Source organism: Leptodactylus fuscus, chromosome 1 (genome assembly GCF_031893055.1).
Source record: "Leptodactylus fuscus isolate aLepFus1 chromosome 1, aLepFus1.hap2, whole genome shotgun sequence".
NCBI classification, from domain to species: Eukaryota; Metazoa; Chordata; class Amphibia; order Anura; family Leptodactylidae; genus Leptodactylus; species Leptodactylus fuscus.
In genome coordinates, this window is record NC_134265.1 from 234,334,807 (window position 1) to 234,351,450 (window position 16,644).

Consider the following 16,644-nt stretch of genomic DNA (forward strand, 5'->3'; position numbering starts at 1 on the left):
CGCGTGCATTCCACCGATTTGGCCATTGGTTGTTGTGTTCACGGATGATGCCGCCAAAATGGGGAGGGTCTCCATCCTGCTGGAGCCACATCCTTGCCCTCATGTTCAAAGGCACGTCCTCAAACAACACTGTCAAATCATCCTGCAGAAATGCCAGGTAGTTGTTGACATTGAGTCTCGGTGGGAGGAAAAAGGGTCCTAAGATTTTGTTTTTCAGAATTCCTGCCCATGATTAAGCTGATTACCCATTAAAGCGATTTTTCTTCTTCGTTTCTCCTTTCACGTGGCGCAGTGAGGGATAGGAAACTGACATTTTGGTCTACCTGCAGTGCCACAACAGTGCATTTCCGGTCACATGTTCATTAATAAAAAAAGTTTCATATACCGGCTAAAGACCTCCCTTTCATTTTGTGTACTTACTTTCCGGACACCCTGTATATCTTTTGGCCTATGCAATGCAGTGGTATGGGGTCTGTGGATGGGGCATCAGTATCATTTACTTTCAGATCCTGAACAACTCCTTCTAAAAAGGACATTTCACCTCTTCTACTATTTCAGGTTCTTAGCATCTGTTAATAGGTGCTGCTCCAACTGATTCCAGCGCAGTTTGGAATTTTCTCTCTAGGCCCCATCAACAAGCACAGTTAGTTTTGATGCCTGATGTTCTATTTAATCTCTGTAATGTCAGAAGGGAAGTGTCAGGCAGGGGGTGTTATCCACATCTCCAATCAGAGGCAGCCAGTGTCAGAGGTCAGAATCACACCCCTTGTCTGCTCCTGACAGCACAGAGACTAAATGGCATATCAGGCACCATAACGAATAGCATTGATTCAAGAACAGTAGGGACTAGAGGAAAATAAAAAATTCCAACTGTGCAACCCCTATTAATCGATATAACAACCTGTTCTTGTTGGAGATGGTGAAAAGTCCTCTTTAAAGAGGACTTTTCATGGGTTTGGGCACAGGCAGTTCTATATACTGCTGGAAACCCGACAGTGCGCTGAATTCGGCGCTCTCGACTTTACCGATCTGTGCCCCAGGTAAAGAGCTTTCGGTGCCGGTACCGTAGCTCTTTACAGTCAGAAGGGCGTTCCTGACAGTCTGTCAGGTACGTCCTTCTCCACAGCAGCGCCTATCGCGCTGTACAGTGTGAGCGGGGAGGAACGCCCCCTCCCTCTGCTCACAGTGCTCGTCCATAGACGAGTATTATCAGGAGAGGAGGGTGCGTTCCTCCCCGCTCACACTGAATTTCGGGCACTGTCAGCTTTCCAGCAGTATATAGAACTGCCTGTGCCCAAATCATGGAAGGTCCTCTTTAAGCAAATTTATTTCTTTAATTTAAAGCTCCATATGTGAATGTCTTTTTGGAGAGCTGTTTAATCTTTCATTTCTGTTTGTGCAGTATGGTTTCTTCCTAAAATTAGTAATTTGGGTATTTTCATATCTCCCTTCTATATATGTTGTGCATGTCTGACTATACATGGTGTAATATTTTTTTTTCTTTTGTACTTTGCATGCTAGCCAGATCATTGAGGTTACATTGTTATGTATGTTATTCTTCATATTATCATAAATTGGCACTAGTCTAGTACTCAAATGATACTTGAAGATTCACTCACTTAAACTTCCAAGGAAATGGCTGCTGTCATAGTTGTGTAAGGCAAATGAAGTAAACATTTACACAGAAAATAAAACAGATTAAAAAGAGAGGAAGTTCTAGAACACACACATATATATGCGGCTGTGTGTGTGTGTGTATACCATATATATATATATATATATATATATATATATATATATATATATATATATTTATTTAAAGGGTTGTCGAGGAATAAAGAAATTAGATGAATACCATAAAGAAGTTACCGTACATAACTTTTTTTTTTTTTTTTTTTTTACATTAAGAATTTTTATAGCATTTTTACAGGAGTAACAAATCAAACAAAGTAACATTTGAGGCGGTACACAATAGGGTACGGGGATGGGAAGAACAGGAATGACAAGTGACATTAGGGAGAGAACAAAAGGCAAAAATGGGAAAGGGAGGAAAAGCAAACAAAAGCTCTGTTGTAGCAGAGCCAAAAAACCAAAAACACAGGTAATATGCATAAACATGTCAAAAAGAGGGGAGGGGGGGGGGATGACCACCCCGACAAAATAACAACAAATATAACAAAGTGTGGGTAAGGGGAATATGGAATGGAGAAAGGAGCAAGACCGAAGGTATGATAGGAGGTAGGGTTAGGGAAAGGATGGTAAAAAGGGGTTAGGCAGACTGAAAAATCATCAGAATAATAAGTGGTTCCATAGGAGCCACATTTGTTGGTGGACTCCATCATCCTGCTTCAGTTCTGCCGTAAAATTTCCATGTTGCGTATGTGTAGGATCTTTTGAAGAAGTTAAGCCTGCAGAGAGGGGAGGGGGGGGTGTTGGGAATTTCCACAATTTAGGGGTAATGGATTTTGCTACCACCAGTAGGATGCCAAGTAGTTTTCGGGTATGCGTTTTGAATTTATGAGTTAAGGTAGAATGGTGAAGGTGGTGGTGGTGGGGGGCGCAAGTTCGTCCTCTAGTGCAATGCCAGTGACTGAATAATGTGATGGACGTCCATCCAAAAAGGAGTGTGCATGCTCATCAGGCGAGTGTCATTGTGCCGTGGTCAATATTACTTCTCCAGCATTGGTCTGAAGAGTAGGGGTAGATCTTATAAGGAGCAGAGGGGACTCTGTACTATCGAGAGAGTATCTTATAGTTCGTTTCTTGTACTTTGCATGCTATAGAAAATTTGTGGCACACCTGGAAGGCCGAGTACCACGTTCCCAGCTACCCATGTATGCCAGCAGTCGGTTAGCAGAATATTTCATTAGCATACCGTAGATAAGCAAGATGGAATGAGTTGGAGCAACGGAACAAAGGAATAGGCATTCAAAAGGCAATAGTGCCCTTTGAAGATCATGTGATTTCTTGAGAAAAGCATAGAAATGAGACAGCTGGCCGTACTGCCAGTGGAAGGCAATAGAGCAACTCCGAACAGGGAAGGAGTGCAGAGGCAAAAAGTACCCAATGCAGAGGCAGCTGATCATTATCTGTATGGGGGAGCAAGGAGGAGTGTAATGGACAAGAGATGTCTTGGTTGACAGGAGTCAAAGGGCCATTGTTCTTGAATAGTCTCTGCACAGCACCAAGGAGTCAATAAGGCCCAAGCACCTGGTGTGTCACATAAGGGAGCGTGTGAGTTGTGCTGTCCGACCAATATCATATGTTGAGCCATGGGAGGGCAGTGAGGGGGAGTGGGCTGTGAGACCCCTCCAGGGCAACCTAGAGCTTTGTGTGTAGAGTGATGCCAGTCAAGAATGCATGCAGTGACTGAATCCAGGAAGTAGCTAATGCAATCCAAGACCACCGATGCCCTGTGCAGTTTAGGCCTCGTGAGAGTGCCTCTCGCAATTCTCGGGGGCTTCGACGCTCAAATAAACTTGCTGAAGGTTTCTTTGGACTGTAACGAAGAAGATTTTGGGCAGTGTAATGGGGATGGTTTGCAAGAGATGGGAGTCTGGGGAGTATATATTTTCAACAAGTTAATTTGGCCTTTTGTATCCCAGCGAGTAAGATCCAACTGGAATGTGCATAGGATTGGGAGGAAGTTCGGCGAGTAGGTCTGTTAGTATTTATATATATTCTTCTTTTTTTTTTTTTTTTTTTTTTTTTTTTTTTTTCTTCTTTCAAAATAGCCCTATGAGAATTTGCTTTTTGCACATAACTTGTATTTTTAGATTGGGTATGTGTAATGGGGCAGGTTTACTAGCTCTCTTCCTAATCCTAATTTTTAGGCAGGACAACATAAATTTAATTTAAAGATAGCTACAGTATCTGATTCTGTTTCCTAAGGCTACATTCACATCTGCATTGGAGACTCCATCGCAGTGTGAGTCCAAAATTGCTGGACAATAAAGAACTGAAACCGATCCGATTTCATTATCCTGTCTGGTCAAGGTGTGCCTGGCCCACCTTAAAGGGGCTCTATCAGCAAAATCATGCTGATAGAGCCCCACATATGCGTGCATAGCCTTTAAAAAGGCTATTCAGGCACCGTAAAAGTTAAATTAAACTACCCCCCCGTTTTAAAATAATAACTTAAAAAAGAATGTTCTCTACTTACGAATCGTGCACCCTGGGCGGGCATTCAGGGTGTGTCTTCATCTTCTTCCCCGCCTCTTCTTCCTCTGACGTCTTCGGGTCCCGTCCTCCTCCGGCGCTTGCTCGCGGACGCTGATAAAAAAAAAATAGCCCGGGCGCATGCGCAGTAGCACGCGGCTTCTACTAAGGCTACTGCGCATGCGCCCGGGCTATTTTTTTTTATCGGTGTCCGCCAGCAAGCGCCGGAGGAGACGGGACCCGAAGACGTCAGAGGAAGAAGAGGCGGGGAAGAAGAAGACGGCGCACCCTGAATGCCCGCCCAGGGTGCACGTTCCGTAAGTAGAGAACATTCTTTTTTAAGTTATTATTTTAAAATGAGGGGGGGGTAGTTTAATTTAACTTTTACGGTGCCTGAATAGCCTTTTTAAAGGCTATGCACGCATATGTGGGGCTCTATCAGCATGATTTTGCTGATAGAGCCCCTTTAATCTTTGCCCACTTTTCTCTAAATTGTCAAGCATGTTGTAAACTTGAGGATTTATCTATTTAGTTATTTATTTATTGTTGTTGCTTTGTTACAAGCAGCCGAGCACCACTTTTACAGCAAAAGCTTGATGTAGAAAACGTATTCTCCTCAATATGGTAATAATTTGAGTTTTAAAAAATTGCTGGCAGTTTCCTGATTTTTCTGAATGGAAGCAGAAAAGCACTTCGTGAAAAACCTCGGTGCGTTGCTGTCACTCTGTTTTTTTGTTTTTTGTTTTTTTTTTAATTTGCTGCGGCCTGCTACGTGGGGCCTTGGCCCAAGGTAGACTTCACTTTTTGTTCCACCCAAAATATAGAATCTATTGTGTAGTTTATCCTATGTAACTTCCCACTTTTTGGTTATGGTTCATATAAAGCCGGTGCTAGAGCAGAGATTTCAGTGGATACTTGGCAGGTTAAGTTGAAGATTTTCTACAAACCTATGCATCATTCTGATTGGCTCCTTCTGCTCTACAACATGATGGCTACAGATTGGACAGCATTTTTCATGACAGGTTCCCTTTAAAACCCTTAGTGTTGCCCGGGGTTTTTGGTATTGTAAATGTGACAGCATTCTCATCAAATGGCCCCTTGTTTGTCATTTGTTAACAAAATATTTGCAGTACCGATTGGTCTTCAGGCCATTGTAACTAATATGTGTATGGAGACCTCCTGATCCCATTATGGGAGATGATGTCAGAGGAAGAAAGCATTGGGCATGTTGGATTGTATTTTATATAAAGAAAGCAATGGAACCGCACACTACTAAAGGATAAATTTGGGTGCTAGCAGACGGGGAGTCCTGCGACTCAAATGCAATGTAGATAAATGCTGCTGCACACCAATAACGTGAAAAGGTGAATAATTTATTAAAGCATAAGCGCCATGAACAAGTATGTAAAGCATACAAGAATATAGTAGTCACTAGATCATCGTAATAAGCATGACGTTTTGGTCACAGACCTTCATCAGATAAGATCTAGAGTACTGCAGAGTGCGCATTGGAGTCCTGGCGTGAACTTATTGAATTGAGCATACATGCACACTTTATATTCACCAGCTCATTCAGCTGACAGATATTCCTCGGTGTATGGGCACCACTATCTGTGTGATCTTCTCACGTGTGTATGTGACTTATCAGTGGATCATTTCTACCTGACTTCCCAATTCTACATCCTTTTTCTATTGACATTTGTAGGATCAGTGGTTGTTTATTCCCACTTACTGGTAAATGCTTAATATAGCCATCTGTGATATTTCTTTTACTGTATAGCAGATGTTTGTATGGATTTTTTTTTTCTCCCCTTAATAGAATTTCTCTGCCTTAAACACAAGTAAGAGAAATTACATCTTAAATGTGCCATGTGTTTGGCAAGAAGAGAAGAAGTAAAGTAATTGAGGTCTGAATGAGTAATGGAAGCGGCTGCTCTTCCAGTTTCTGGCTGATTAAATTGATTTTGTAGGCTAGATCTGTATTATAATGCCTCTCACTGAGTCCAAGTATGCCATGTGTCTAAAAGCAGATACAAAATACCTTGGTCACCTCACATTCGGCCTCAAGCATTGAACAACTTGGTGCAGACTTTGGATACTTTGATTTGTTACAATGAAGAAGTGATTTACTGACGTCTTCCTCTGTGCAAGGTCGTTGTTACGGTTTGGATGAATAGAATAGGATAGCATGATAGGGAGCTACTCCTTCAGGATCTCGCTACACCCAAATCTAAGCAAATCCGTGCCTTAATCATGTGACTGACCATCAATGTAATCTGGCTATTGATAGTAGACCTACTAGGTTGGACTACTACAGTAATGATCAGATTAGGAATGGCACATTGTTACTCTCCAGACAGCAATTACTTGCAGGTAAAACACTGTATCGACGTAGATATTTACTTCCTGCATTTAGATGATATGACTGTATTAGATGGAGCACGCTTAGCAAGCATCTGCCTCTTATAGAGGCCCTTCCTCATTATTTAATTCATTCTACCTCCTTAGTTTTACACATTACCACTTCCTCTCCTGGGTTCCCCAATTTTGTGAGTAATCTCATGTGATTCATAAAAGATCTGTTCCCATTTTTAATCATTTGTATTCTTCCAAGGTATCTCGGTAAAAAATGTTAAAAAATATATAGCCTTGCAAGTAGTCGTTATTATCTTATATCTGGTATAGCCGTTTTGTGGTGTTTGGGCTTACAGCTTCTTTGCAGACCTGTGTGTCTCCATGGTTACAGACTGCAAACTGTCTGCGTAGTCTGGCCCTGCACAACCAGATTTCCTCCTCTAGTTGCTTATCTAAATAGTCATATGTGGTGGTTTGATGATTGATTTTATTTATTTTAAATGTAGATTGTGCCCATACAGGGCTCACAATGTACATTTTCTCCCCATCAGTATATCTCTTTGGAGTATGGGAGTAAATCCATGCAGACACGGGGAAAACATACAAACTTCTCCCAGATATTGTCCTTGACAGGATTCGACTCCAGTGCCACAAGGCTGCAGTGCTAACCACTGAGCCGTGTTGCCCCGATGACTTTTGTTTATTGCCAGTTGCTGATTCAGACCATTTTTAAAACTGCAGCAAGTCAGTTTGGTCTTTTGCTTACATCATGTTATGAGCTCTAGGATGAAGGTTATGCACTCAATATACAGTCCTATGAAAAAGTTTGGGCACCCCTATTAATCTTAATCATTTTTTGTTCTAAATATTTTGGTGTTTGCAACAGCCATTTCAGTTTGATATATCTAATAACTGATGGACACAGTAATATTTCAGGATTGAAATGAGGTTTATTGTACTAACAGAAAATGCGCAATATGCATTAAACCAAAATTTGACCGGTGCAAAAGTATGGGCACCTCAACAGAAAAGTGACATTAATATTTAGTAGATCCTCCTTTTGCAAAGATAACAGCCTCTAGTCGCTTCCTGTAGATTTTAATCAGTTCCTGGATCCTGGATAAAGGTATTTTGGACAAACAATTCAAGTTCAGTTAAGTTAGATGGTCGCCGAGCATGGACAGCCCGCTTCAAATCATCCCACAGATGTTCAATGATATTCAGGTCTGGGGACTGGGATGGCCATTCCAGAACATTGTAATTGTTCCTCTGCATGAATGCCTGAGGATTTGGAGCGGTGTTTTGGATCATTGTCTTGCTGAAATATCCATCCCCGGCGTAACTTCAACTTCGTCACTGATTCTTGAACATTATTCTCAAGAATCTGCTGATACTGAGTGGAATCCATGTGACCCTCAACTTTAACAAGATTCCCGGTGCCGGCATTGGCCACACAGCCCCAAAGCATGATGGAACCTCCACCAAATTTTACAGTGGGTAGCATGTGTTTTTCTTGGAATGCTGTTTCTTTTTGGACGCCATGCATAACGCCTTTTTTTATAACCAAACAACTCAATTTTTGTTTCCAAAATGAAGCTGCCTTGTCCAAATGTGCTTTTTCATACCTCAGGCAACTCTATTTGTGGCGTACGTGCAGAAACGGCTTCTTTCTCATCACTCTCCCATACAGCTTCTCCTTGTGCAAAGTGCGCTGTATAGTTGACCGATGCACAGTGACACCATCTGCAGCAAGATGATGCTGCAGCTCTTTGGAGATGGTCTCTGGATTGTCCTTGACTGTTCTCACCATTCTTCTTCTCTGCCTTTCTGATATTTTTCTTGGCCTGCCACTTCTGGGCTTAACAAGAACTGTCCCTGTGGTCTTCCATTTCCTTACTATGTTCCTCACAGTGGAAACTGACAGGTTAAATCTCTGAGACAACTTTTTGTATGCTTCCCCTGAACAACTATGTTGAACAATCTTTGTTTTCAGATCATTTGAGAGTTGTTTTGAGTAGCCCATGATGCCACTCTTCAGAGGAGATTCAAATAGGAGAACAACTTGCAATTGGCCACCTTAAATACCTTTTTTTTTATGATTGGATACATCTGGTTATGAAGGTCAAAGCTCACTGAGGTTACAAAACCAATTTTGTGCTTCAGTAAGTCAGTAAAAAGTAGTTAGGGGAATTCAAATCAATAAAATGATAAGGGTGCCCATACTTTCGCACCGGTCAAATTTTGGTTTAATGCATATTGCACATTTTCTGTTAGTACAATAAACCTCATTTCAATCCTGAAATATTACTGTGTCCATCAGTTATTAGATATATCAAACTGAAATGGCTGTTGCAAACACCAAAATATTTAGAACAAAAAATGATTAAGATTAATAGGGGTGCCCAAACTTTTTCATAGGACTGTATACTCAGTATATACCTCAGATGGAAGGCTCTGCCATATCCCACTATACCTTTACAGTGTAAATCTTAGGCTAGGTTCACACCAGAGCTGGCTATAGGCGGACTGCTAATGCAGCAGTTACACATGGAGACCTGCAGCCCCCATTGACCATAATGGGGTCTGCCTGCTGTCCGTCATTTTTAAAAGTAGTAGTTTTAGGCAAGGTACCCTGAATGTATTTGCCATACAATTGGCCCACTGTGTGCTTTACTTAAGTGTAGTCCTACACCAGGATTTAAGGATCCCCCTCATTCCATTTTCTGCAGTAAAATACACTCCAAGTATTGTTACTTTGCACCTTTTTTTTTATACACTGCACATGGATGGCATTTGTAGAAATCCTATCTACCATGTTACAGATGTATATGGCAGCAGTTCTGGCTGGCGGTGAATTCAGTCAGAACTACATGGATGACTTCCCTTTATTGGCATATGTATAGGCATGCATCCTGTTATAGTGTGTACATTATGCTGGGCACACGTGTAGATTTTATATATTACCATTTTATTGTTTGTGGTGGTTTAAAATAAGCTAATTTAGTATTAGTACTATATTCTGCAACATACTGGGGTCCAAGTGGTAGCGCTAATAGGAAACATTTTGACTAAATATTTACATAGACAATATACATCACTTTCATTTTTAGAAACCATATTATTATCATCTATGATGTGACATACTGTATAATACATGGTTGTGGTTAGCTATGGGCCAGTGAATCTTCAACCACCATGACACCACATTTGTGTTTGTAGGAATCTTTCTGACGTGACTCTTGGTTTCATACATTTCCCTTTCTACCTCTTGGTAGTATTTTTACAAGCAGTAGTATTGTAGCTGCTGCTGCTTTTACCACATGCTATAGACTAGTGTACAGGTTGCCTTTGTACAGTACGGTGTAGTCACACAGTAATGAGAGAGCTGCTGGACCTTTCATATTGATTTTTTTGACCACCATCAGGCTTTTATCATTTATAACTGGCTTCCCTCTTCTATTGACAGCACTCATCTGTCTCTCTCAGTGTCTGCATATTGAAATGTTTCCGACAACTCTCTTGGGGAGCCAAATGACCCGATAAATAGACTTTTATTCTATGCATTGTGAGATGAGTTTCCTCTCTTGTCCTGATGATCTTTCATTGATTCTCTCAGGCAGTGTCAGTGTAAGGATAAGAATAGGGCATTTATTTTCAGCTTATTAGAGAGAACACATGGGGTCTGATGTTTTCTTATACTTTGTAACCTGATTAATAATTTTTTACAGTATTATTACATGTTGAGATTCTAGCATGAATGGTAATAAGTGGCCCATCTGCCCCTTGCCTAATTGGGTCGTTATAGTGTTTTCTCATTTTGGTAAGGATTCCAGGTGCCAAACTACACTGCTCTATGTTGTATAGCACCTTTGCTTGATGTTGTACCTATGTCCTATTTATTTGCGGATAGGGGGATATCGTCTCTCCATAGGGAGAGACGACCATTTAGGTGTGTGGAGTCTTATTAAGCCATTAGCGCTCCACTGTGCAAAGGAACATGGAAAGAATATGCAAATATGTCTTCCATGATGTAATTAGGAAGTCAGTGCCTCAGTCATGCAGCCCAATAGAAGGTGCTCCCTGAGGATATGCAAGTCTATCTTCCGTGATGTAATTAGGAAGACAGAGCCTCAGTCATGCAACCCAATAGAGGGCGCTCCCTTTTAACATCATTCCGACCTTCACAGAGGCATTTGTTTGCAATGATGTTGGGATTTTACCAGGTACAGCCTCTCAGCCAAGGACAGCTGTTTCGATGTAATTGCATCTCGTCAGCCTGGCGCAGAGAAGACTGACCTGGCAGAGGTGAGCGGCTTCTAGACAGGGTTAGGGGGATATCGTCTCTCCATAGGGAGAGACCACTATTTAGGTGGTCTATAATTACAAGTCTGTCTTCCATAATTACATCATGGAAGACAGACTTGCACATCCTCAGAGAGCGCCCTCTATTGGGCTGCATGACTGAGGCGCTGACTTCCTAATTACATCATGGAAGACTTGCATATTCTTCCTATTTATTTGAATAATTCTATGCTATACACAGGCCATTTGATTCATCACCATGACATCAAAGGCCTGTAAAGTGGAAAATATATGTGCCCGATTGCCTCAACTGTGTTAGGCAACTGCAGATCTGGTATTGATCTGATAACATAGACCATCGATGATATAGGCTCAAAAAAATTGTGTCTCCGTTGGCCGCCATGTGTTGGCTGAGCTTTGACCTCATGCAGTTCCTGGACCATATCTTCTTAACTGAATTACAAATTGTACATTTCTAAGGTACTTTAATTCTATATAATATTTTAAAGCTGGGGAGACTTTTAAACAGAAGTACAGTGATGTGCAGAAGTTTTATGCAGGTGTGGGAAAAATTGCTGCAACATAAGAATGCTTTCAAAAATTATTATTATTTTTTTTTTTTTGTAAATGAACAGAAGGGAAATCTAAAATGAGTATGTGGTGTGACCAACCATTGGAGACTTTGAAGCAAAGGTCATATTAAGGCCTGTACAAAAGCATTATTATTCCTTAGGGTGCATTCACACTGAGTAAACGCTAGCTTATTCTGAACGTAAAACACGTTCAGAATAAGCGGCGTCTAAAGCAGCTCCATTCATTTCTATGGGAGCGGGGATACGAGCGCTCCCCATAGAAATGAATGGGCTGCTTCTTTCACTCCGTGCAGTCCCATTGAAGTGAATGGGGAGTGCCGGCGTGTACGCTCCGGCATGAGCAGAGCTTGCCGTATACGCCGGCACTCCCCATTCACTTCAATGGGACTGCACGGAGTGAAAGAAGCAGCCCATTCATTTCTATGGGGAGCGCTCGTATCCCCGCTCCCATAGAAATGAATGGAGCTGCTTTAGACGCCGCTTATTCTGAACGTGTTTTACGTTCAGAATAAGCTAGCGTTTACTCAGTGTGAATGCACCCTTAAAAAAAAGTCTTGTGTATTAATATGCATGAATCTTTTCTGGCCGTTTGGCCAACTAGCACTTTTGACGCTGATTTAAAAATAGAGCCGGCTCCAGAAACACACTGTCTCCGAAATCCCAGCACTAATGCCTGCCGTCAGTCTGATGAAGTAAATAAATATGTAAATGCAACCCGTATATAAATCACAAACAAATTGTCCATTCCTCTGAATAAAAATGCCCAAAATATAAAAATTATCCCATATGGCAAGCACCATAGTGGAAAGGCCCTTTACAGATGTGGGCTGACCACTGGCCATGATTGCAGCTTTGCAGAGCTGGAGTCCTGGGTTTGAATCCTGCCACGAACAACATCTGCAAGGAGTTTGTATGTTCTCCCCGTATTTACGTGGATTTCCTCCCATTCTAAAAGACATATCGATAGGAAAAAGAAAAAAATGTACATTGTGATCCCTATATGGGGTTCACAATCTACATTTAAAAAAAAAAAAAAAAAAAAAAGCGGTTACCTGGGAAACCCGCAGACCCCATAGACTATAATGAGGTCCGTGTGGTTTCTGCACGAAACATGCGGAGAGAAAAGTCCTTCAAGCAGCACTTTTCTCTCTCCGTGATTCATGCAGTAACCACACGGACTCCATTATAGTCTGTGGTCAGTGTGGTTTCCTTAGGTAACTGCTTTTTAATGCGTACAGGTTTCCGTTTGAGGGGGTCCCCATGTGGACTCCAAGAACGGAAAACCGAACGCAGATGTGAACGGGGCCTAAGGAAAAGCAGTTTGGGCCAGTTCTGCATGGGGCGTATTTGGCTAGTGTCTGTTGTATTCCCTGGACTAAACAGTGTCCGGGAACCTGATCTCACAGCATCATGGGTCTCTTATGATGCTAGGAGACTGCTTCTCTGTGAGACTGCTATCCGGTACTGAAAGCAAGATTACAGAATGGAACAGTAGTCTCATAGTAGGGCAATGACTTACAACATCATAGATGACAGGATTGTCAGGCAGTATTCAGTCTGATGTACAGTATGTATTTCACAGACTGAATACTCCCTTCTGAAACCTTAAAAGCAGAATGAAATTGTCCACCTCTGCCTGGGTTTGCATTGTAACACTTTATCAGTCCTATCCTTAAATGTCGTCTACTTTTGACAAGCTATTTTTGGCTGTCTAAAGGTGAAATTGTAACTGATTTTATAGCGTTAGTTTTACTTCATCACTGAAATAATTTTTTATTTTGCAGGCAATTGAGGAATTTATTTCCGAATTGAAGACTCGGGAACAACCACAAGTGGTTACGGTGCCTCCTAACACTGCTGTGAAATTTTTAATGGCTCGGAAGTTTGATGTTTCTAGGGCAATTGATTTGTTTCAGGCTTACAGAGTAAGTCCAAGCTTTTTAGTTTTATTTTAGGTATCCTAAGATGGAATTTCATGGGGGGGAAGGAGGGTTATGGGGTGAGGATTTTAAAGGAGTAGTAAAGATATTGCTGATCAGTCCCATAGGTACCTTACTGATCAGCTGTTTAAAGAGACTGCAGCATTCAGACAAGCAGGGCAGCCCCTTCACTGCTGACTATACGACACTAACAGCAGGTGCATATTTCCTTGCTCTGTCCCACCCATTTGGCAGAGAGTTGACACAATTCATGAGCCACCACCTGCCACCCCCCCACACACACACAGATGTTTACATGTGTACACCTTCCTTTGCCCAAAATACATATAGTGGCTTCAGATTCAAAGGGTTTGACCAGCAGGAAAAAATTGTTGTTTTTTTTTGCTTTTTTTTTTTTTTTTTTTGCCTGTCTTCACCCAAAGCAAAGGGATTTGCTGGGACTGGAAGCAAGAAATTGGTGAATGTTGTAATCTTTAACATACTTTTTTACTTAATAATTTTATATTTTTAGAGAAATCATGTTGTTTTTTTCCATGTTTAACCATTATTTTAGTTAAAGGGATTCTACCACTAAAACGCAGTTTTTTTTCTGCTTTAGATGTCAGAATAGCTTTTAGAAAGGCTATTCGTCTAAAGCAGAAAAAACTGCGTTTTAGTGGTAGAATCCCTTTAAAGATGTAAAAGTGCTATGGTAACTTAGGCAAGTTTTGATAATATACTTAGAACAAAAATCTATTTTAAAAACTTTCTTTGTTCGTACATATTTGCTATGGTTTCAAAACAGCTTTGAGCCATCAGAGCTTGGTTGGAGTGTAAGCATGTTGTGGATTCTTGCCACTTCCCCAGACACCTGAGCACTCATTATTATTATAATTATTCACTCCGCATTGATAATTATTCATTAAAGAAATATGTGATCTGTAATTTGTCACGTGTAACGAAATTATTCACCTTTACAAGTGAATATTGTAGAAGCATATAAATATGTATGAGATCAACCCGTAGAATGACCTATGATGACTTCAACAATACAGGCTACATAAAGAAGTTCATCCGGTTTTCTCTTTAACAGAACACCAGACTTAAAGAAGGGATCTACAACATAAATCCAGATGAAGAACCGTTACGCTCTGAGCTGCTGAGTGGAAAATTTACAGTTTTAGTAAGTATTACCATTAGTGTAAAGGAGTTCCCTTGACGTCCGTACTAAAATGTTATATTTAAAGCAGTATATCAGGGCTGTGAAGTTGGAAAGTAAAATAAGTAATTTTGATTTCTGCTATATAATCATTGATATTGTATAATTAGATGCATAGTTTATTGAATATGTTCCTCAATATGAAGTCATTTACTAGTTTGTTTTTAGGGAATTGAAGCTTCTGGCTGACCCCATACTGTCAGCTATGTATTAAGTTGGGCTGTCAAGGGCCTACCAACTTGACAGCCCTGGGGTATATAGCTTTAAAAATATAAGAGACTAAGTCATGTGTGCATGGACTTCCCCTCGTGTATTCTTATGAACAGAGTCCTCCTACCAAGATGTCCATGCACAAAAGACTGCTGGCTGCCATGCAAACAAGCTAATAAGGTCGCAGCAGTTATATTGCCAAGGCAGGTCGTAACATGAAAGCAGATATGTGATTAAGATTACTTGTATGAAATACTTACTTATGTTCTCCCGGGGGTCAAGGTGGTATTTCTGGAATTTAATCCATCTTGATTTCTTTCAGTGATAAAGCGTATTATTTGACATTCCTGGGAATAGCCCACAGTAAATTGTTAATGACAGTATATGGTTGACTTACTAGAATCTGGTATATCTGTCTCACTTCCACCTTTCCCCTCCTTCTTTCCTCCATCTTCCTTGCTCTGTAGCCCATTTCTATTTCTTTTGACCTGTCACCATTTAAGACATGTTTGTTGTAGTAAATGATCGCATTTCCTGTAAAGTACCAATTCCGGAACTTCTCTTGTGTGCAATGTGTGCCTTTTCCTGGTTATTCATAGAGTAACCAATTTCCTAGAAATTTCTTTGTGATGCAATTACTTGAAAGTGTAAGGCCCCATGCACAATACTATAGTGTCCATGAGCAACAGAAAGAACACAATGGTATCCATGTGCTGTCCTTGCTTTTCATGGAGCCAAAGATTAGAATAGACAGACCTGGTTGAAAAATGGTCAGGAATAATAGCTGCTCCATGTTTTTGGTTCTGTCCTATGGTCCCACACGGATCCATAAACACTACAGACGTATGTAGAAATGAATAGGTCCATATACTATCAGTTACGATGGATATGTAATTGATGGTATAGAAATGAAACAACACTATGGTTGTGTGCATGGGGCCTAAGAATCTCTATAAGCCCTTTATACAATATAATAGTATGTCTGTCATTTTTCTCCTAAGGCTACTTTCACATCTGCGCTGTGTCTCTGTCCGTCCATCAGAAATGGCTGGACAGAAAAGTTCTGCCCAACTCTTTTCAAAGACAATTTTAGCTTTAAAAAAGTGGAAATCCAGCGGCCCCTCACTAGCAATATTTTGCTGATCCATTGCTGTCTGTTTGTTTCCTCTGGCCCTGTGACAGCACAAATGTGAATATAGCCTAATCCTAACCAAATTGTGTATATGGTCTTCTGTGTCACCTATTGTTATACAAAATATGTCATTTTGTTTTTCTTTGATTTTGCATTAATTGGACTTGGTAAGTGCAGGATTATCTGATCTATTAGATTTTCATAGATAAAAAGTGGATATTTCCAACCTTAGGCTATAGCCTCAAAAAATATCCTATATAATATTGAATGCTCCTTTGGTGATCAAAGGAAGTGGATAATTTAATGCCTTTCTTGTTGTTGTAGGATAGGCGAGGGGGCTAGTGTGTTTTATTATAAATAAATAAATACAATTTTATATACTGTGTGTATGTATGTGTATGTACATTATATATATATATTAAATATGTACCGTATATACTCGAGTATAAGCTGAATTTTTTTCAGCACCGTTTTTGTGCTGAAAAAGCCCCCCTCTGCTTATACTCAAGTCAGCGCAAATTTTTTTTTTTTTTTTTAGGAGGGGGGGGGGGGGTCTATGACCAGCTGCAGTATCAATGTATAGAATAAAATAGTGGAAAAAAAAGAAGCTTTAAAATTTTTTCTAAATCACTCCTTTCCCTAGAATACATACAAAAGTAGAAAATGACTGTGAGCACATACACATTAGGTATCCCTGTGTCTGAAAGTGCCCGGTCTACTGAATATAGGGGATCTGCAGTGCTCCTGGTCCGTCGG

The 16,644-nt window shown here is 40.6% G+C and overlaps 1 protein-coding gene across 1 annotated transcript in view; it reads left to right on the plus strand.

Annotated features, from left to right (window-relative positions):
• The window catches only part of LOC142216459 (tyrosine-protein phosphatase non-receptor type 9-like), a 49,204-nt gene that overhangs the window by 7,720 nt on the left and 24,840 nt on the right, over positions 1–16,644 (plus strand). Inside the window, exons 2-3 of the mRNA XM_075284291.1 lie at positions 13,193–13,333; positions 14,421–14,510. Of these exons, the coding sequence (XP_075140392.1) occupies positions 13,193–13,333; positions 14,421–14,510 (231 nt within the window). The remainder of the gene's footprint in view (positions 1–13,192; positions 13,334–14,420; positions 14,511–16,644) is intronic.